The 23,607-nt window shown below is 37.9% G+C and overlaps 1 protein-coding gene across 1 annotated transcript in view; it reads left to right on the forward strand.

Annotated features, from left to right (window-relative positions):
• Positions 1-6,063: 6,063 nt before the first annotated feature.
• ADAM28 (ADAM metallopeptidase domain 28) overlaps positions 6,064-23,607 on the forward strand; it is a gene marked incomplete at both ends in the record, with an annotated part of 52,228 nt that continues 34,684 nt past the window's right edge. Inside the window, 8 exons of the mRNA XM_081269673.1 lie at positions 6,064-6,115; positions 11,352-11,455; positions 14,313-14,389; positions 16,278-16,356; positions 17,581-17,657; positions 19,214-19,406; positions 22,116-22,187; positions 22,988-23,059. Coding sequence (XP_081125799.1) covers positions 6,064-6,115; positions 11,352-11,455; positions 14,313-14,389; positions 16,278-16,356; positions 17,581-17,657; positions 19,214-19,406; positions 22,116-22,187; positions 22,988-23,059 — 726 coding nt within the window. The remainder of the gene's footprint in view (positions 6,116-11,351; positions 11,456-14,312; positions 14,390-16,277; positions 16,357-17,580; positions 17,658-19,213; positions 19,407-22,115; positions 22,188-22,987; positions 23,060-23,607) is intronic.

Consider the following 23,607-nt stretch of genomic DNA (forward strand, 5'->3'; position numbering starts at 1 on the left):
CATGGAAATTCCTTCTAGTAATTTGTGTGTTTGCAAATCTTCATGATGAAATGCTGAAGAAATAATCTTGGTAGACTTAAAGCATAGAGTTAAGAACAGCATAACAAAATTCAATATGGATTAAGTAATATTAAGTTCTTAGAATCAACTATATAAAACTATATTAACTATGCTCAATCTAAAAGAGTAATTTTAAAAAGAGTTCAACTGAAATGTATTTTAATTTGTTCATTTCCACATGAAGTGTCTCTGATTTTTTAAAAAGTTGGAACCAGTGAGTTTCAAAGAGCAACTGAAAAATTTAGGCAAGAGTTAGAAGGAGACTTACTTTTAAAATGAAATATTCATACCATGTATCATGTATTCAAAAACTGTTCAATAAAAGAAGGATTTTTGACATCTTTAGAGGGATAGAGAAGGAAAGATGATCTATGAAATAATCTTAATCCCAGCTCATCTCAAACTCAGCGAGATTAGCTCTAAATTTTCACTCTGGAATTTTCTTTTCTTTTCCTTTTTTCTTCCTGAACCCATTTCTTTCAACTATAAACAGCCGGTTTCATCCAGGGGGTCAGGGGTGGGTGGGAAATTAGCCTGATACTTCTTTTTTCCTCAAAGAATAGTTTTATAAACAATGTCCTCGTGTGGGCTCTCCAGTCAACTCTGTTTTGACTGTTCCACTCAGACTGCCCTTGGCAAAGACATCTGTGACCTCATGACCACATCCAAAGCCCACTTTTTACTTGCTAAATAAAAAAGTGGAGGTATTTATTTAGCAAATAAAAAGTGGAGATTTGGTGCTGCTGGCCACTTGATTTATTTAGAAATTCCCTTCTGTAACACAAGCTCCCCAAGTATCTATCACTCTGAATTATTCTCAGTTACCTGTTCAAGTTCTCTTTCCCCTTCTTGTACTCACTTTATGAGTGCCCCTAGCATCTGATGAGTTACACTAGGCTGCTCTTCTCTCCTCCATGCCATAGTAGACTACTAAACAAGGCCAACAGGAGAAGAAAGCTGGTTTTCCTGTTCTTGGAGAAATTTGGGTTTTTTATTTTTTATTTTTTATTTTTTTGGTACCAGGGATTGAACCCAGGTGTGCTTAACCACTGAGCTTCATCTCCAGCCCTTTGTATTTTTTATTTTGAGACAGGGTCTTTCTAAGTTGCTGATACTGGCCTTGAATTTGCAGTCATCCTGCCTGAGCCACTGAGATTCTGGGGATACAGAGGTGTGCCACCACTCCCAACTTGGAGAATGTATTTCCATACCTGTTTCAATCATGTCTTCCTCTGTTATATCTTAAGTGATAGAAAAAAGAATTTGTAACTCTATACAAGGAATGCATCTAAGATATATTCTCTATTAATCAGGGTTCTCCAGAGAAATAAAATCAACTGTGTGTGTGCACTTGTGTATGCACACGCGCGCGCGTGTGTGTGTGTGTGTGTGTGTGTGCATATGCACATGTATTCAGTAAATGTAGAATCTGCAGGGTAAGCAGGCAGGCTGCAGACCCAGAGTGAAGCTGCACTTCAAGTTCAAAATCATCTGGTTTGCAGAAGTGTATCTTTCTCAGGGGAGGTCCATTTTACTGTGTTAAGGCCTTTGACTAGTCGGATGAGGCCCACTCACATTATCTAGAGTAATCTGCTGTAATCACTGTCCACTAACTGAAATGCTAACCTTATCTAAAATTACTTTCGAAGAAATACCCAGAATACGATTTGACCAAATATCTAGACTTGGTCAAGTTTATGTATAAAATTGACCACAAGATATTTATATGAAATTCCAAACCTTACTTTCTTCAGACTCTTCTCTCAGTTCTTTTATGTCCATTTGCATTTATTTCCTCTCTTTCTAAGTCATTTTTAGAAATGAATTTATTCTTGACCTGCTAAGCAGATCCATTTGCTAAACAAAATTAATAGACTCTGAATATATGAATGGTTGTCACAAATGGTCACAGGTTGACCAGAATACAGGCTAACAACTTCAAGCAGTTAAAAGTTGAGAAAAAAATCAGAAAGGATTGCCTATTCTTACATCGTTATTCTCTCAACTTTACTGATTGCCTCATCCACCCCAGAAGCACATGTCACGGAAGCAGACAAGGACAGAACACAGTAGCAACTGAATAAATATTTGCATGTGGAATTCATGATTGAAGGAGGATCAGTCTCAAAAAACAAACAGAGCATGGAAGTTATGGGTATTAGAAGAAAAAGGAGAAAGGGGTTGTAAGTCTTTTATCTGCTTTGTACTCTGCTCCCACAGATCATGTTCCCTAGCCAAACAACTCTCCTCATCAGGGGACCAGGCCTAGTTCCTACTTATTCCTGAGTGGTGAGCTTCAGTTCCCTGCCATATGCAGAATCACTGATGGGAACCACTCACATATTCCTATGGGAACAGGAGCCATCTCCTTGGTTGACACCACAAATCCTGCTTCTCACAGCCCTGGTGATTGACTGAGCAACCTCAGTTTCACCCAATTTGGCATGTGGCCCTTCTCCCCGTGCTGCAAGTACATGACATGAACTGTTGTCAACCTCTTCTGTCCGTTGTGTCGGTCAGCTTCTGGTTGCTGTGAGCAAAATACCAGACAAGAACAACTTAGGGGAGGCAAAGATCATTTGGGCTCACAGTTTCAGAGGTCTCAGTCCATGGTGGGCCAACTCCATTGCTCTGGGCATGAAGTGAGGCAGAACTACATGGCAGAAGGGTGTGGCAGAGTAGAGTTTCTCAGTTCATGGTAGCCAGGAAGGAGGAAGGAAGGGAGGGGGGGGGAGAGAGAGAAACAGAGAGAGAAGCCAGGGACAAGATACTATCCCCAAGGATACAGTCTCATTAACCTACTTTCTTCCGCCATACCCCATTTCCCCACAGTTACCACCCAGTGGTCCATTCATTAGGTTATATCTCTCATAACCGAATCTTTTCACCTCTGAACTTTGGGACATTGCCTAACACTTGAGCTCTTGGGCGATATTTTTAGATCTAAAACACCTGTGCAGAAGATGATCATGTGTTCAGCCTTCCCCATAACACTGGGATGGGAATTCCTCTCTTATCAAAGAGTAGATAGAAACAAATAAAACAGTAAGATATGTCTTTCACATGTGCAATTCCTCTTCTAACTCAGTGAACAGAATGCCTGGGAGAATAGTTATTCTGGTCCTGGGGGCAAAACAGAGTTACAGTGAGGTCCTCCTGGTGTCTCAGAGGTCAAGATAAGGTCTCCCTTTCTATAACTGGTGGTTCTAAGTTGTTATTGTTGTTATTAGGATTGGACCCAGGGGCACTTTACCACTGAGCTGCATCCCAAGCCCTTTTAATTTTTTTATTTCAGACAGGGTTTCTCTAAGTTGCTGAGGCTGGCCTCAAAGTTTTGATCCTCCTACTCAAGTAGCTGAGATTATAAGCAAGTGATACCGTGCTGGGATCTAAGAAATTATTTTTGAAAGTATTTTGAAGCCCTTGAATAACATAAATATATAGAGAACACAGCACAACAATTATATATATATAATCACAGCCAAAATTATGAATCTTAGGAAACAGCCCATGGTGGGTTCTGAAATCAGAATAGAGAATATGACATGGGTACCAGGCCCAGGGATTTTGAAATCTAATTGAAGAAGAGAATCGTTTTTTTATGTATGGAATAACAACTCAAGGTACCCTGTGAATTTATTCTTCCATAGCCATTTACTGGAGACAGTGCTGTGCCTGGGTCAAGTTCAGCAAGAGCCTTCTCAGGTTGGTGGGACCCTTCCCATTCCCAGGATTTCCTTACTGCACCAATACCCAGTATCCCCAATCATAAACTAAGGTGCTACAGTGGATCCTCTTCACTCTTGTCCACTGCATTCTTCGTTGACCACAGTGCTCCTTCAGGGAGCCTTCCCTGCCCTGCTGGGAAAGGCCTCTGACCTCTGTCCACACCCGTCATTCACTAGAAGAAGATGCCGTGATGAACTGGTGACATTGCCTGAAGATCCATGGTAATGATCTTCCTGTCTCCTTCACCAGACGAGTGACTGATTTTTCCAGTTGTGATCTCAATGTCTGACATACGCTAGGTACTAATGAAATATGTACTGAATTAATGGAGAAAAATGTGTGTAATAATTCAAAAGTGGATATATCCTGTCTCTTCCCTGCAAAGCACAGAGTTATAGAACTTGGGTTGTAGAGGCAAGGAACTATTTATGAGAAGTATTTTTCATGTAGCCCATGAGATTCTTAATCCTGGTGGTTCAAATGTTCAATAACTATGATATGCTATAAAATAATGATAAATATTATAATAACTTAAAAATCCCTATGATTGTTGTTTGATGCTTTTATGATGATGTGAAGGAATTCATTTTCATTGAAATCATTCTAAGATGATGATAATATGCTTCTGAATCCATAAAGTAATATGTAATTTTAGTGGCCTGGATTTGGGGTTTGTAGTAATAAATTGTTCTCAGGGATTTCTCTTTCATAGGAATCTTATCAATAGAAATAATACTGTGTACATAAGTCAGCTAATTGAGAAACACTGACATATATAGCTAAGAGCTCAGAAAGTACCTCTGCCACTTTCTATATAAGTAACTTGAGCAGACTGCTTAATCTTCTTAATCTATGTAGTAAAGATGACTTGAGTCTTAATCTTTTGAAATAGTTCATGTTTTTAAACTCCAATTTTTTTCACATATGAAATGGAGGTAAATAGTATTTATAATACATGAGTGTCATTAGCATTATATAATGTTATGGCTTGGATGTGAGGTGTCCCCCAAAAGCTCACGTGTGAGACAAGGCAGGAAGGTTCAGAGGAGAAACCATTGGGTTGTAAGAGTCTTAATCCAATCAGTGAATTAATCCCCTGATAGGGCTTAACTGAGCGGTAAGTGAGGTGGTAGGGTGTGGCTGACAGTGGCAATTGGGGGTGTGGCTTTGGGGTGCACATAGTTTGTATCTGGAGAGTGGAGTCTCTGCTTTCTGATCATCATGTGAGCCGCTTCCCTCTGCCAAACTCTTCTGCCATGATGTCCTGCCTCACCTTGATCCCTGAGGAATGAAGTTGGCTGTCTGTGGACTGGGACCTCTGAAACCAACCGTGAGCCTCCAAATAAACTTTTCCTCCTCTATAATTATGCTGATCGGGTCTTTCAGTCAGTCCTAGCAGCGAGTGTCTAAAACATATAACAAGTATAATGGATTTTGGAGAGTCCCTGGAACTTAATAAGAAGCCCAATTAATCAATTACTTTATCAGTTATGAAGTATGATTTCCATTCTTAGTCTCACTATCACAGGCCCCGAAATATCATCCTCTGTGCTTCAAAGTTTCCTGTTGCTTCCCGGAGACACCCCAGAATCTGGAAAACTCCATGCTCCTGCTGTCATGCATTCTTATTTCAGGATGGTTCCAGCTCCCTGGGATAATGTGAAAATAGAACCCAGGCTGATGGGAAAGGAGAAATTGACATAATAATTAGATTGACTTGGAGATTAATCTTCAGAACCACATATGTACGTGAGGGAAGAATAATACTCTGAATGACGGTTTGCAACATAGCTAAAAATTATATATCAGAATATATGTTTAATTATATATATAATATATACTACATGTGCTATATACATGGCACACATATGCATACGTATGTTCTATACACCACACACATATAGTATGCCTACGATAAACTACTGGCACATTTATCATCATACGTGAAAGCAGTTACCTGCATGTAACCATGGGGCTATAGCAACATACTGGAAATGGGCTTCTTTTGCACAGGGAACAGGGAGAAAAGGGGGAGAGAAAAAACAGCGTATGATGAAGGAATCTTGGAACCAGCCAGGAGGGAAGCAGCCAGCACTTCGCCTGTGCCTTTGTTGCAGGACCACAGTGGAGGTTGTGCAACACCTTCAGTAAATACTTCCTGCATGGAGACAGTGAGCCAGGGAGTTTCATTCTGTCTCACTCAGGAGGCAGGGAGGGAGCCAGCAGCACAGGTGTGCAGGTGTGAGCAGAGAGCTTCTCCTGGAATCACCCAGCATGCTGCCAGGGAGCCTTCTGGTCCTCACTTTCCTCCTTTCTCCAGCCCCAGGTAGGCAGTAACTCTTTTTTTTTCAGGTTCTGTGAAGTGCATCAAAGAACTGCTTGCTTTTTATCTGTTCCCAATACCTTTGTCTTATAAAATATTTTGAACAGTTGTATTTTTATTCCTCAACCAATTTTGCTAACCGACTGGTCTAATTGTAACCTATCAGTTGGGGGCTGTGAAGACTGAATGCCAAGAAGACAAATGAGAGGTCTCCAACCAACATTCGCAGGTCTGATGTGAGAATATTTAGAAGTGAAAGCTACATTTCTTACAGCATAACTTAAATAAGCAATATGGTCTCTGAGTCAAAGAGTGGGATTGATCAAAACTCATATTGACGTTTTAAGTGTATTAAAGATGAAACAGATTTGCCAGGTTATGGCTGTGTAAAGATTTTGGAAAATATCTGCTACTATGATTGGGGCTTGGTAGGCTCTTTATGTTCCTTTGGACTGCATATATTAATATTTAGTACTTTTATTACTAGCAATTATAAATATAACTACTAGAAATAAACTGTTCACCAATTTTATGTGTAGAAAGCATTCTGATTTTACTTCACAAAAAGGTGTTGAGGTTAAGTATTAGTTGATGATTCACTTCCATTTTGCTTGTTGTATCAAATGGTTAAGAATTTAAACGTGAAGAAATACTAGTACTTAATGATATGTTACATGGAGCCAGTCTTGCCATTCTGGTAAATTCTCCATTAAAGTATGGATAAATGAGATTTTGAAACACCTTCCTCCAGCTTATTTCTATTTCCACAGCTTCAGTCAGCATATTGGACTCTAAGTGTCTAGAGTCTCCCTAGTTAACCTTTTCTGGGGTCTTAGAATGCCTGCTGGGAACTGGGGACGGAATCAATTATCAACAAAAGGTCTGGAGTTAGGAGGGAAAGATGCTTCTCTCCTATGATCTATTCTGCACTAAAACCACTAAAACGAAACCACTAAAACTAAAGTGGTTTTCCAATTTGATTTCCAGACTTGTAAAAATTTTATTTCATATCCTTAAATAAAGGGATGATGGTAGGCATTCATGTACTTGACTTAAAATTCCTACTTTTTGAGTCAAAATCCATAGGAATCTTCATTCTTTATCTTTTCCAGAAATGCTATCAGCCACAACTCTTGAGGAGCCCACTCAGTCAAACATAAATACTGCGTGAGTTCTAGCTGTGTCCAAGAGGGTAGAGATCGGGCTGACCTACTGACCAAGTCTCATGGCTGACACTGGGTGCCCACGAATATTACAACATTTACAGTGAAATTAAGGACCCCCACTGTTTCTGCTCCTCCTGAATGCACTTTCACAAAACAGCACTTAGAGATGCAGTGTCCCTGGAAGTCATGCCCCAGAATGGGACATCACCCGTAGGACATGGTGGTGGGGTGAGAATGAGGACCTGCTCCCTCTCATTTTCCATCCCGAACAGAAAGTTGTCCCACTTCTTTTACCACCTGGTGTATTTTCAAAGGTCTTTCCTGGGTCACTGAAATATTCATGCTAATTTTCTCATGGTGGTTTATTTTTTAGCCTGAATGTAAGAATTTAAGCAATTTTTCCCCTCATCTCTTTGTTTCTCTGTCCCTATCATCAATAGGATGCATATGTGCCCCTCGATGATGATTATGCCCAGTTCATAGACACTTGAAATAAAAGAATGAGATGTAAAATAAGACCAGATGCTTGTAATGAGCTTCACAATCCCCCGAGAAAAATTATATGGGATTTCATCATAGGAAAAGAAAAAAAAAACACAAATATTTAAAAGGATGTGACAGGCAGTTGAGGGGTGAGGAAGTAAATAAGTTATAACTGACAAAGGAGGAAGGGTTGATGGTATTCCAGCAGAATATCCCGGGGATACACTGATTTTCAAAATTATTTTTTCTCAAACTGTCAGTTCTTTCTTGCCATTATAAGGTGACTGGAAGACAGAAAATAGTGTATACAATGTAATCTCAACAACCAAAATAATATGCCTCATTAGGATGTTTTTCTCAAGGTGTGTACTCATTTTTACTGCTTGAAGTTTCAAATGTCAAGGTGTTTTGAGGAGAAATACAAAAGCTCAGAACTAAAGTCAATGCCATTACCTAAGTCCAAATTCAGTGCTGATGTCATTGTTCAGTTAAAATGTTTCAAACAGATTTGAACAGAAATAAAAATATCAATATTATGTCTTAATTTTCTAATCTCCAAAATGGCCTGAAATGCTTTAAAAAATAAAGTAACAATCCAGACTAAGGTCTCATATTGCAATCTTTTTGTTGTTGTTGTCATATTAATCTTGTAAATAAGTTTTGCTTTTTCTGAAACAAATGAACATAGATATATCTCACCAACTCAAACCAAAATAATAATTTTCTTTTTCTTGATCCAGTTTTGCTGGCCAAACTAATCCAACATATGAGTTCTGTGGGAGGGAGAAAGCAAGTATTAAAATAAATTAGTGGAAACATATTGTGTTACACCTTGAATTTGTGTAATCCCTGGATGGCAGTTAGCTGTGTTTGTTCCACAGGCTTCCAAATAATTAACTTGATGTTATTCTGCTGGGAGGAGGCTGAGCGATCTCCTTCTAGCTTGAGGATGAATATTTAGGTCAATTATTTCCCTATATCTGCTGTGCAAATTATTGTGTCTCAGATCTTCATTATTTCAGGGCCCTTCCAACTTTCAGGAAACAAAAGCCTTTCAGGGAAATTTTGTCTGTTTTTGTTAGAGAATTTACTGTGTTGCAAGAGTCTAGAATTACTTGGAAATTCACTTGTTTCATACCAAAAAAAAAAAAAAAAACAGAGTGAGAAGTTGTTTAAAAAAATCTTTTTTGTTTGTTTTGCTTTGTTTTTGGTTTCCATTTGGAAGTGCTCAAAGAAATTGTTTAATGAACTTGCACATTTTGAGTCTGTGTTTAAGAACCTGTTTGTAGTCTCATGATTGCTTGGGACATGAGGATGCCAAGCCTTAGCAGAAGCCTGGGGCTCAGCATGCACAGCAGAGAAAACTGGTATGGAGTGGACTGACTCCTCTCCCTCTTGCTCCTTCTGAACAGAGTGTGTGTATTACCACCTTCTGCTTTTACCCAAAGAGTCATTTGGGCAGTTATCACTTTATGACCCAAAGGGAGCCTGCTCTAATAATTCTTGTTAGAACCATACGTGTTGCAGATAAAAACCACTAATAGAGATTTTAAGAAGTCATTGAGGTTGCAACATTGGTGAAGTACAGCTTCAGCAATTCAGTGTCAAAGGGATGAACTGCAGCAGGATGCACTGCAGCATGCATGCTGGCCCCATATGGCACACTCATTTTGTGTCACTGAATTAAAAGGAGGCAGCAAGGTAGTGTGTCAATATCATCAGTGGATAAGAGTAATCTTCTTACCTGTTGGTTTCTTATTGTTCTGAAATAATTGAGAAAATTGAACTGGATGGAGAGAAAATGGTCATTTAAAATTTCTTTAGATTTTTGTATGTTTGTTTTGAAAAAAGTTTTTGTAACTAATGGTATTATTTCTTGTCCAAAAATCAATTAAAAATAAATTGTACCTAGTGACTGCTTCCAAGAAATGAGTAATGGGGGAACCTGGTGATGTTGTTCTTGAAGTGTGACAACATGAAAAGGCTTAATTTGTCACAACTGACTAGAATTTATCCATCCAAATGAACATGGCCCCTTCAAACACATTATAGGGGATTCTGCATTTATTTGCATAAAATTGTAGACTACTTGAATAAGCTTTAAGTACTATTTAATCTGTACCCTTTTCTTCAAACAATTAAAAAACACTTTAACCGAAGCCCAAATTAAGTTATTCTCATGTCAGCACCATGGATTTAAGTGTTTTTGAAATGCTTATTAAGAGCAAATCTCCAGCCACTTAAAAGAAAAGCTCTTACGTTATTTCAAGACCCCATTTTTGACTATAAGAGTTCTTAGTGAACTTAATATTTTTTTCTAATCTTCCAAGTTAAATGAAAACGGTTCTTGAGTGATCAGATGAATTAAACCCATGCTAAAATGATTAAAATTTTACATCACTAGGAATTTTTGAATTTCTGCTCTCATTTTAGAAGAAAATGTTAAGAAATGAATGATTTGTTCTGTGGGAAATCATTTTGGATAAGGTATAGAAGTACAGACCTCCTGGGTGACTGACAGACAAATAACACTTAGAGACTCAGTTACCTTTATTAAAAGGCCAACCATAGCAGCATGAATTTCTATTGCCATAGAAGTTTAGTTTGAGTCTTTTAATGAGATGAGCATGGATTGCCTTAAGAGGGTCTCCTGAGAAGAAAAGAAAGCCTTTCTCTTCCAGCCTTAGTTAGGTGTGGGACTGGGCTGCCGCCTGCTCTGAGGGCTTCTGCTCTCTGAATCCTGGATTGGACCTAAAAGCCACCTACAGCTGTCAAATAGAGCATCTCTTGACATTTCCTCAGGAGTTAGGCCCTGGGCACAAATGGAAAAGAAAGTAGAAAACCAGCCTTAGCTTTGGGCAAGCTCTGAACTTCTCTCTACAATGACTTCTAGAGGCAACATGGAGATGAGCACGCAGGATGCAAATAGGTTGTAACCTATCACGTCCCAGTTCCCTCTCTATTCAAATTGTGTTTCTCTAATTTTCATGGTTTTTGAATATTAAAAAAAATTTTTTTCTTTGTATTTTTAATGCCAGCTCAGCCCATTCCATGAACCAACCTTGTAGAAGAGACTTTTCTTTCTGGGACTTAGTTTCGAATATTTCTATTGGCACACCCAAGAGAGAAAACCTTAGAATCAGCCACGGCGCACATGGGTTATCTCATTTTCATAACACATGTTTCTCGAAGTGCTTCTACTCAATTACTGTGGGACCAGTTAGCTTCTGAGATCTGGGTGGCATCTGCCTCTTTCCTTTGCCTTGCACTATTGCTGTGTCTCTGCTCAGGGAGCCACTGAAGGCCTCCAGGAGAGCAGAGGAGGGGGAACGTGCGAAAGAAAGACTGTCACTCAACAGAGACGCAGGCACACTTTTAGTGGGAGACATCTGGAGTTATAGATTCTAGTAAAGAGTTGAGAGAAAAAAAGTGTGTTTCAGGCTTTGTCTGTCTCTTGGCGCAGCTGACCTGGATCTCACACAGTCTGTGTGACATCATTCACAGGTGACATAGAAGGAAGGCCAGTACTGACCGGCCCACTTTGGTTCCGCCTAGCTAACCTTCTGTTTTCCCCTTTTATTTTTCCTCAGTAAGTGCTACCAAGGAATTCCCGGAGGTAAAAGATTATGAAGTGGTTTATCCCGTAAGACTCCATCCACTACGGAAAAGAGAGATCAAAACACCAGAGAAGAAGGTACAGAGTAGGAAGAAAAGAGTAACATTAATCAGTGACATGAGATGGCAGGGAAAGGGAGAGATGAGGAAAATTGCATGGAAATGAAGGGAGACCCTCATTGTTATACAAAATTACATATAAGAGGTTGTGAGGGGAATGGGAAAATAAATAAGGAGGGAGATGGATTACAGGAGATGGGGTAGAGAGAGTAATAGGGAGGGGAGGGGAGGGGGGATAGTGGGGGATAGGAAAGGGAGCAGAGTACAACAATTACCAATACGGCATTATGTAAAATTGTGGATGTGTAACCGATGTGACTCTGCAATCTGCATTTGGGGTAAAATTGGGAGTTCATAACCCACTTCAGTCTAATGTATGAAGTATGATATGTCAAGAGCTTTGTAACGTTGTGAACAACCAATAAAAAAAAAAATGTGGAAAAAAAAAAAAAAGAAGGTACAGCTTCTGAAACATCTCCGAATTTTAATTTAAATTAAAATATGTGTATGTGTATCATATATACTTCTCATGCAAATACATCTTATATTTATATTTAATGTATAACTGGACTTTATGAAGTTTTTAGCTTTAGGCCTTCGGGGTAAATAACATTAGTATTTATGTTTGTGGTCTTTTTTTTAAAATCCTTTACACTATGATCCAAAATTTTACTTTTAACCTTATTTTGCAAGTCCAGTTCTAAGAAATACAATTTAACTAATTTTATAATTTATTCTGTGCACTTCCAAAAAATTAGATGCAACTTATTTTATCTATTATGGTTCCTTCTCTCTACCCATCTACACACATATAACCACGGCTGTTAAAACAGGAGAATACTGCAAGTGAATGAGTATTTGTATTTTAATTTGAAAATTATACCTTTTCTAAACAGGCAGCACTGAAATTTGGATAATGCTTACAAATGAAACAACACGTTTTCAGTCAACATTCACTCAACAAACTTTTATTTGTTGTACGAAGAAAGCTAAGGAAAGCCTTGATACACTCAATAATTACCTGCACTCTGAAGTGTTCTTCACTTACACAAGTATTCTAAAATGCAAGTCCCTGGGAGAACATGTGCCCCTACTAGTCAGGAATCCTCACAGTAGTTCTTTCAAAGCAATTTAGGAGAGCAGACCCCAAAACAGACCCTACTTCCAATAATAGGTGTCTATAAAAATTATTTCCACTAAGTTTGGTGGAATCTGTGTGTGTTGGATTCTTCTTCAATATGGCTTTCTTCAAATGCTTTTGTGTAGTCTCTTAAAATTATCAGATACCATTTCTCCCTCAATATTTTGAGAAAAAATTTTGGATATAAATAGTTTTCTCTCAGCTATCAAGCAATTTCTTCATCACTGTAAGAATAAATGTTTTTATTTGGAAATTTTTATTTTGATACAAAATCACAGTTTCATTACAGGTACATGCTAGATGATCAATATTAATTTTAGGAGCTATTGAATAGATGGAGATGATTAATGAATGCGGCAGATGTTTAGTGTAGATTTATATGACTTGTGAAGTTCACTGTTAGGGTGAGTTGCTACACAGGCCTTATGCTTTTCTAATCCATCATGGTAGTGTACAGGATCTAAATTCAGAGGACTAGCTTGTGTTCACATCTTAGCTTTGTGAATTCTCCCCTTGTAAGCTCAGATACCCAGAAACCTGAAATCTTTGTCTTAAAGATGATAATGATGGCATGTGTATTGCATGGATGTTTTGAGATTTAATGAATGAAACATTAACTCCATGTTCAAGATTAGGCTGACACTGCCTATGGAACCCATTATATCACACTTTTTATGACTAATTTTCAAGGCTTTTTGTGGCTTCACGTCTCAGTAATAAGACATCTTTTTTTTCCCCTTCTGCTCCTTAACATGACATGCTTATTAGTTGCCACAGCCCGGCTGGCTGGGCAAAATAGCTGGGGGGTGACGAGGAACTTGTGTACATTGATACAGCAGGAGTGGGAGCCGTTTATTGTAGGACAGGAGGGGTATTTATACATTACACACAGCTTATCTAATTAACATAAACTAGATACAGCAGTCAACCAATAAGGAATCTCCACACTTAATGGCTCGCCGGCATTATTGTTACTTCACAAACCACTCCCTCTGCAAAATGCCAGGCGCCATCCAGACTTGTTTACAGACTCTAACAATTAGTCACCCTAAAATTGTTTTTTCTTTCCTTAACAATGTACTTATTTCTACCTCTGTGCCTTTTCTTATGGATTTCTTGCTACTTGAAATGTTTATGTTTGAAGAGAGGCCCACCTTGCATTCTTTATGAAGCTGATCCCTTTCCTGAATTTATGCTATAGTCATGGGCAGGGTTACACAATTTAGCTCTTCATTTTTAAACACATATTGATTTTATATGTGTAACATTAGTGTGTGTGCCCTTTTGTGTGTGCTCAACATGTGTTTTGTGCATGCATGTCTGTGTGAACACAGTGCAATATTATTTTTTGTTTGAAGCTGTCCCAGTTGATAAATAAAGGCATTTCTTTTTTTTTTTTTTTGACATGTTCCTGACTCCCCTTACCTTCATCTTCTAACCCCTGTCCTAAGATAAATATTTGTCATATAAATATTTGTTGATTAAAATATATCTTTGCAAAGCACATCAATTTAATCTTTCAAAGCTTGGATACAAAGATGTCAGATAATTTATCCATGTAGTAGCCATAATGGCTTGAGCTATTAAAGTAAAAGAGGTAGATATTTGGTATTATGCAGTCTACTGCTAAATAAAAGAAAAATATTGCATGCTAATATTTAAACAGATAGAAATAGCCAAATAAATGTTCATATACACTTATTAATTACTGGTAAATGTTTTGTATTTTTTGTAGGAAACATTCGAAACTGAAGTAAAGTATGAAATGACAGTTAATGGAAAAATTGCAGTGCTTTATTTGAAAAAGAACAAGTAAGTACTTTTATATCTGATGTCCTCACCAATAGCAATTAGGGTATGGAAAAATTACTGATTGAGTCTGTTCCTTCTTGTGGCTCTCACAAACCTTGACTAATCATTTTTTCCTCCTAACTGTCTCAAGAAGTTCAGGGAATATTACTTTCTGCTAAAATAATAGAAATTCATTGGGTAAAAGTTTTCTAGTATTTAGATATTTTTATAAATAAAAAATAATGAATGAGGTGTGAAGAAACATATTTTATCTATTTTATGAAACAGCAGAGGAAAATGTTCCAATGTACTAAGCTCTAACGAAAAAAAAATCCCTCTATGTTAGTACAATCTACCATCCTAGGACTATATTTCAAAATCTTTTGAAACTCAGAAGAGAAGACATAGAAATTCAACTCCAGGGCCAAATAAAAAGTCAGAGTCAAGACCAGAACTGGACTGTCCTCACTCCAGAACTGGTGTTCTTCCCACCGACTGTCCACTCCCTGCCCATGATTCTTGTGCATCATGTTGTCCTTTTGTCCCCATTCTCTTCATTTGGTCCATTTGAATTCAACTTTTCTTCTAAAATTTTGCTGCCTCTGCTGTTCCCCAGATCTTGCTCATCCTGTAGCTAGACTATTTCAAGAGTAATTTCTCCTAAATCTGTGCTTTCAATCCCCAGATCACTCTGTATAAGACAGCAGAATTTCTTTTCCCCCTAAGACAATAGACTATTACTTTTGCAAAAAAAAAAAAAAAATCGCAATCAACTCAAGTCTGGCAACTGTGTGGTATCATGGAATTGCACCAACTTTGGATTCAGGTTCCCTAGCTACAGTACTTTACATTTTAAACTCTTTATTCTCATCTAAAAATAAGAAGAGTGATATGTATCTCACAGGATTATTCAAAGAACTAAATTAAATTATGCACATTACATTCTAACACAGTGCCTGCTAGAGAGATTCCTCTCTTTAAAAATAGATTCATTATTCACAAAAGATATGATATGGGATCAACCTAAGTCTCCGTTGATAAATGAATGGATAAACAAGTTGTGGTATATGTACACATACATATGCAGTGGTGTATTATTTAACCTCAAGGAAAGGTTTTTGCAATAGCATGGGTGATATTGTGCATAGTGAAATAAGCCAAGCACAGAAAGATAGATATGTACAACATAACTCACTAACTTTGAAATCTAAATGAGCTCAACTCCTAGAAACTAGGAGTACAATGATGGTTAGGAGGGTTGGGGGTGCAGGAAGATGTGGGTCAAAGGTTTTAATTGTAATATGAATAAATTCTAGATATCTAATGTGCACGAATAGTGACTATAGTTGATGATGATGTGTTTTATACTTGGAATTTCCTAAGAGAGTAGATCTTAAATATTCTCACCACCCATATGTGCATGTGTACACTTAAATGGTAACTATGTGAGGTAACAGATGCTGATAAGCTTGATTGTGCTAATCATTTCACAATGTATATCAAACCATCATATAGCATACCTTAAATAGCTTCAATTTTTATTTGTCAATTATACTTCCTCTCTCTATATATATCATATATAAAAATAGTACTGTATATATAGAAGCAATTCATTGGTCATGTCATTCATTTTTATCAACTTTGACCTCAGTTCTGCCTCTTCCTAAAGTCTCTCCTCAAAGAAGGTGAAGTCCCATAAAGAAGCAGGTACTATTCCATATCACTCAAGAATGTCCATGTCCCTCCCATTCATTCCAATTTAAACAGCTCTTCCCATGCTTGGGCTTTTCTTATTGGGGGAAGGACCCAAGAATTTAACACTTTCCTGTGCAACAAGAGAAAACTTTGAGTGCTTGACTGCACAATCAGAAGGAGTAACCCCTCTATTTTTTATTTTCTTTTTCTCCAGGAATCTCATTGCACCAGGCTACACAGAAACACATTATAATTCCACAGGGAAAGAGATCACTTCTAGCCCTCAAATCATGGTAAGTCAGAGTTTCCTCAATTCGTTCTTAGTAGGAATGTAACCCACACACCTGAATACAGTGTCCCTGCCAGGAAGTGGGACTGAGCCCACAGCCGTGGTACCTTCTTTTCTGTAGTAGTAGCTACTTAAATGATTTTCCAATGTTTTTCCATTTACCAAGCACAAAGCCATGGCAACTCGGATCATCTTCTCCAGCTTTGGAGGGAGGTGGCAGGAGTATGCTATTTTCTCTAGAGTTTTCTTCGGGGTTATTTCAACAGTGTGGAGTTAAACACCTCTCGTGTCCTGGTGTGTTCCCCAGCCTTCCTGTCGCTCCCTGTGTTAGGGGAGCTCATGGCTGCAGCTTCCTCGAGGGCAGCTGCAGAATTCCGCTCTTGACGCCCTTCCAGAGCCCCACTTTGTTCAGACGGAGCAGCTGACAGCCTGGGATGGTGCTTCCCTTTTGGAGTTCCCTTTTCCATTGAAAGCCTTCAAATATTCCCGATTACAGCAGTAACATATGCGCCAGTCTCTCATCTGTCCCCAGACCAAGAGGTCCTTCATGGGACACCCACAAGGAAAGATGGTAGAATATTGTGAGAATTCATTTAAATGTGGTGAAACTCTGAATAAATTAAGAAATAAAAATACAACCTGAAAAATGCATCATTTGGGGGAACAGGGGCATGTTAGAAAACATTTAATAAAAATATAATATAATACATTAATAATTTAATGGCACATTTGCCATTAAAGGGAAGAATAAATGTTTACTATTTGGGGGTCTCAGATTTAAAATTTATTGTATATATATACATATATATATAAATTTATGAGATATATATATTATTTTTCTTCTTAAGAGAATTCCTAATTCAGCAACATCAATCAAACCATCACATTTCTTACCTTAAATATCTCCAATTTGTCACCAATATGAAATCAATACTTTATCAGTATTTATGTATTCTTTAAGGATTTTAATACATAAAAAGGTTTTATTTCATTACTTTTTAATATCATTAAATTAGCTGTTGTTCAGAAGTAGTAGTTTGAAAGCATTATAGGTCCTATTCCAAGATTTCTTTTTTTTTCATTTTATTTATTTATTTTTATTGTTGGTCATTCAAAACATTACATAGTTCTTAATATATCATATTTCAAGATTTCAAATTCAGATTTATCAGGGAATGCAAAACCTGTGACTACTTTCCTTCACAAAACCCCTTTTCCTTTCCTCTAGGATGACTGTTACTATCAAGGACACATCCTTAATGAGCCAGATTCTGATGCGAGCATCAGCACATGTAGGGGTCTAAAGTAAGACTCTGTGAATGTTTTGGGTGAACCTGTGGTTATAGTGTGTGTGTGTGTGTAACAAATCTGAAGGTGCTCAAGTACAATTGATTATGCCAGAGTTGGGTGTGAATCTTGAGGGCTCTAAAATTTTGAAACATGAAGGAAATACCGTTTTTTTTTTATAGTGCTTTGTAAATTTCACATCTGAATTGCTTTCAGAGTTTGCTTGCTTGTTTGTTTTTAACATGTGGGTTTTGAGACTCAGTTTTAGAGTCAGAATCTCTCCACCCTCTCTACCCACTCTGAATTCCCTCCAGCTGGTTGCACACAGGACTCCAACATCCATTCCTTTCTTTCTGTCTGATAATAGCTCCCCATACCTCTGTCTACAGTAAGACATCTCTTCTGATGCTTAGACTTGATTATCTAATTTCCTCTTCCATATCTCCAGTTGGAAATCTTAAAGAATCTCAATCTCAATGTGCCTTAAACAGAACTAATGATTATCTCACAAATCTGATATTTTCCCTGAGTTCTTTATCTCAGTCAATGGTATAATCAAATTACCAATTGCCCAATCCAGAATCCCAAATTCCTTTAGACTTCTTACTTGTCAACCCTGATTGATTACATCTTTTAAATATTTCCTGATATTCACTATATCTCAGCTGCAACATTCTAGACCACCCAGCTACTGTGCTCCTTTATCCAAACCATTGCAAAAGACATGAGATGTCATCTGCCCACATCCACTCTTGATATCTTCCAGTTCTAGGTACACTTAATCCAGTCTCCTTATTATGTGCTCTTGTACCTTTTCGTCATACTAGTATCAGTTATAATTATATATTTTACTCATTTATCTCCCTCCCTCTCTCTCTCTCTCTCTCTCTCACTCACACACACACACACATATACACACTCAGTGGTCATTTGATACACATCCACTTTTCTCAGTTGAATACAAATTCCTAGAAGGAAAATACAGTGACCAATGCCTAATAAATAATGGGCACTCATTAAATATTATTTGAAGGGATCTTAGCTCAGGCCCCTTCACTACAGGAATTGAGAAGAAATTGATAATATTGACCATGTGTTGTTCATGTTCTTCTGTTTTGATCTTTAGTATTATCCTATTGGATCAGTATTATATTTGCATATTGTAGATGAAGAAATTGAAGCTGAATGAATTTACATAATCTTTTCATGGTATCATAGATAATAAGTGACAGACCTAGGATTTTAATGCTTTATCTATAAGACATTGACATCTTCAGAAGAACACTGGATAAGTCAGGAAATATCCCTCTTAATGCCAGAACTGACATGGTTCACTATATGACATCATAGTAATCCCTTCTCTCTAATAGGTCTTATTTCCATATGGAGAAAGTAAGTTTAGGCAATATTTAGAAACTTCTTCAACTGTAACTTTCATTGTATTTTATAGACATGAAATTAAACTGCTTTGGAATTGACTAAGAATTTTGTGAGGTCCCTTTCTGGATCTCTACAGCCATACTTCCCAGTGCAAGAATATCTTATTAACCATCTTGAATTCTCATGCTGTGCAGGGGCTACTTCAGCCAGGGGGACCAAAGGTACTTCATTGAACCTTTAGGCCACACAAATCAGGATGAACAGGAGCACGCACTCTTCAAGTACAACGCCGAGGAAGACAAGGTTAACGGTACCTGTGGCGCGGATGATGTGTCATGGCCACCTGGATTACAGCAGAATGTGAGCCTGCACGGCACCAGACTGGTTGTACGCACAGTTCTGCATTTTTATTGTGACTCTATAATGCATTGTGTCCTAGGTTCCAGTCTTAGCAGCGCAAATGACTTAAAATTTCAGTCTTTGTTGAAATTAGTAGATTATAGAAACACTAATCATAAAACATTGCTGTGCAATCATGGTTCATTTAACAAGTACTTATGGATCTATTCTCATTATCAACAATATTCAAGGGTTAGAAAATAGTAAAATGTAATACCTGCCTCTAGGAGCAGGCCAGTCACAATATTTTCTAGAGCTGCAGAAAAGTGTCAAGAGCAATGTTTAACGTTTTGAGATGACAGCCTGCTCCCTTCACGAATGCATGCAACTCTTCTTCATCCCTGAATTACTTCCACGGGTGCTAGGAATAGAGAATGGAACAAAATAGAAGCAGGCTCTGCCTGCAGGAACGCAGCATCTTCTTTTCTCTCTGGAGTTGAGCTTGTAGTCACAGAGAAGAAATCAACACAGCTCTGTGTTTTAAGCTGTGAAGTGGGTGTTAAAATCTTTGTCGTTTATTGCTTACATTTCCTTCGGGATCTCCTTTACATCTAATTATCTCTCCTAAATGTTCTCAGAGTCAGCACTGGGCACATTGGTTATGAGTTAAAATTTCCAGTGAGCTCACTCTGCTGTGGGTTTATGTCATACCTGCACTATCTAAGAAGACAGAAGAACCAGTCCTGGCTGCATGTCACTGTAAATGTCACCCTCGTGGTTCTTGACATCTCATCAGCTTGGCCACCATGCAGTGCTGGTCTTGCTTCTTGACCCGAATCTCTCTCCGTCTCTCCTCCCACCTCGCCAGTGCTCCTCCTTCTGAGTTCCTCCCTGTTACCCCCTCTTTGATTTACCTCTAAATATTAGAGGACCTCAGTTCCAGCTGCCTTCTTTGCTTCATCTCATGTTCTTCCTGGGTCACCTCCTTCTGTCCTAAGCCTTCTTAAAATAAGAGCTTTGTGCTCATTGGTAGTAGCTTCGGTTCCAGTTTTGGCCTCTCCCTTAACCAGCAGATTGTTATAATTAACCACCTACCTGATATAGCCTTTTAAATAATGAGTATCACAAACTTAATATGGTAAAGCAGAACTACTGATTTTTAAGCCCCAAACAAAACCTAAGTCTCTCGCCCTCTTCCTGTCTCAACTCTTCCTGCCGCCACTCATCACCAATCAAGGCCATATCTGGAGATGATTTCTCTTTCCTCAGCCTGTATCTGTCAGCAAGTGCTTCCCAACACATTCCAGATCTTTACTCTCCTGCCTTTTCCCCTGGCCCGCCCCCCCACCATCGCACAATCACCATGGCAACAGAGGCTGACCTTCTGTTCCCATTTCTGCCTTAACAGAATCCACTCTCCAAACACTAGGCCAGATGAATTTCTTATTGTAAATCACATTGCATTCCTTATCTAGTAAAGCTCATTGACTTCCCATTGATTTAATATAAAAATCAAACCACTGACCATGGGTTCCGGATCCTTGTATGAATAGGGCCCTGTTTCCCTCTCCCAACTCCTACTCTGCACTCCCCACCTATTGATGATCTTTCTCCATTGTGTTCTGAAAAGCATGAACTTATTTTTCTGTGTTTTAAACCTACCAATCAAATTTACCTTAGAGTCTTTTCACTAATATTTTTTCATTGCTGGAATGATCTTCCTTTTTATCTTTATTTCCCTGGCTTCTCATTTTTATTAATATGTTTTCTTATAGGCCAGCTCTTTAAAGGAGCTTTTTCTAACCATCTATTTTGAAATAAGTATCTAATCACTCAACATCATATCAGCCATTTAGTCTAGCCCATGACGCTAATGATCATCTGATCCATGTGTGTGTGTCTCTTGTGAGTTCCCTAAGCAGATGAACAAGTCTATTTCCCTGTTGTATTCCTAGTTCCCAGAACCCTGTCAGTGCTACTAAGTGCTACTAAATATTTTGTTCCTGTGGAGAGTGGGAGATAAGTACAAATCTCATTACATAATACCAAAAAGTCTACCTTGAGTAATTTGTTCTTGGTAATGGAAACTTAATCACCTATTAAAAGATAAGGCCTTTCAGAAAAACAAGCTAATAACTTTATGTTTTATTATTTAGTAGGAATACTGCATCAGCCACTTTTCAATGTCACAATCCACTATAAAAAGTTTTGTGTTTTCCTTGGAAAGGAAAGAGATTCATCTCTACATGAAGAGAAGAAAAGAGAGCAGGGTATATGCTATGGTGGCTCTGGGCATTGAACCATTGGCAATGGCATTTGGCAATTGGTATTAACCAAGATAGGAGTAAAGGTTTAGGAAAACAACAACAGCAACAACAACAACAAAAACCCAGCAAAGATGTCGGAGTCAAAGTTTGTCTATTTCATGACAAGATAGTAGGGAAAATTTACTGTTCAAGATACCCAAAGACTTGTTCCAGCCCACTTAAAATTAGTTATGCAATCATTTAAAGTAAATGGTAAAGTTTTGGTAAAATGAAGGGATCATACCAGAATATTACTGATGTCCATTCTGTCTTGAACATTCTGAACCTTCTCTCTGCATAATCCTGGTGGTTGAGGTAGAGATAAAATAGTAATATTGTCTCTCTTTGTTCCCAGTGATCACCCAACTTCTTGTAAAAATAACATTTGTCAAGTAAAAGAAAAATTTTCAGAAAAAAAGATGGTATCTTAGTAATTGTCCTTATATTTCAGAAGTTGAATGACCAGAAGCTTCAGGAACGTAAGAAATACATAGAATATTATGTGATCCTGGATAATGGCGAGGTAATCATATCAGATGAACATATCTTTTAAAATCTTCCTTTACATTAATTTATTTGTTATGTGACAGAGTAAATGTCAGGATCAGTTGTGAGGAATCATAAATATTAGTTATAGCTACAAATTACTCTGAGCCTCCAAAATTTGGTATCGGTAAGGTAATCATGGTGATATATATGGTTTCTCCTTTCAGAAATAGGAGACTGATGCTATATGCATAAATTAAGTTGTTGGCCTTATAATGGCCCTTTCCTGCCGTCTGACAAGCTTCAGACTTAGTTTCCAATTAAATTCTCTGTCACATCTTCTGTGAAGTAGTTAACATTTGTAAATTAGAATGCCTGAGCCTCAGGGAGCAGTAAGTATAACACTCCAGTGAATGGGGTCTTCAGTAAAAGGCAAATTATTGGTGATAGTCACTACTTATCTTCTTTTAGAAGAATGCATTTTCATGTAGTAGGTTTTCTAAACAAGGGTCGATGTGTTTAATATCAAGAGTTAACAAAATATGAGCAAGTTACTTATTGAATTAATTTACTGCTCACATTTTTTTAAATAAATGAGCTATCCCTCTGCACAGCTGACTCTGTACCCCTAAGGACGCCATGAAATTTAACTGGAAATACATTTTGAAAATTCCCAAGAGCTTAGAGAAATAAGGAATCAATTCATTCCTAACATTAAGTGTTAACACTAATAATGGATCCTTATGATTACTGACAAAGAATGTGTACGGCTACCTTTCTTACCTTCCAATTGTATTAACTTTTAGTAATGCCTATTTCTGTCTTGATTGTTTTTAGTTTAAGAAGTACAATGAAGATCTGGATGAAATAAGGAAGAGGGTATTTGAGATGGCCAATCACATCAACATGGTAGGATATATTTTATTAAATGGATTTTTTTTTTTAGAGAGAGAGAGAGAGATAGTTTTTTAATATTTATTTTTTAGTTTTTTGGCGGACACACCATCTTTGTTTCTATGTCGTGCTGAGGATCGAACCTGGGCCGCACGCATGCCAGGCGAGTGCACTACCGCTTGAGCCACATCCCCAGCCCGTATTAAATGGATTTTTAAACATTGTCTGTCCTAGAAGGTATCATTGGGGTTTTCTATGGATGCACAAGGATTTGAGAAGGAAGGTCAAGACCCCAAGACCGTGGTTGCTGACTGGCTCCTGAGTCATGACCGTGACTTTTGCAACTTGGTGGAACGTCAGTATCACATTAGAGATGTTTCTCATCCATGTACCACACTGTTAGGTTCATGAAGATATGAAGCCTGCTTTTTTTTTTTTTTTTAAGGGGGGTAAAAGGGTACTTTTTGTTAGCCTGAAATCCACTAAGAAAATCAAATCCCAATGCAAAGGTGGTACAGGGAAAACAAGAAAATCAAAACCAAAAATAAACTCATCTCTGGCAC

The sequence above is a fragment of the Spermophilus citellus genome (assembly GCF_964194105.1).
Source record: "Spermophilus citellus genome assembly, chromosome: 16".
NCBI lineage: Eukaryota > Metazoa > Chordata > Mammalia > Rodentia > Sciuridae > Spermophilus > Spermophilus citellus.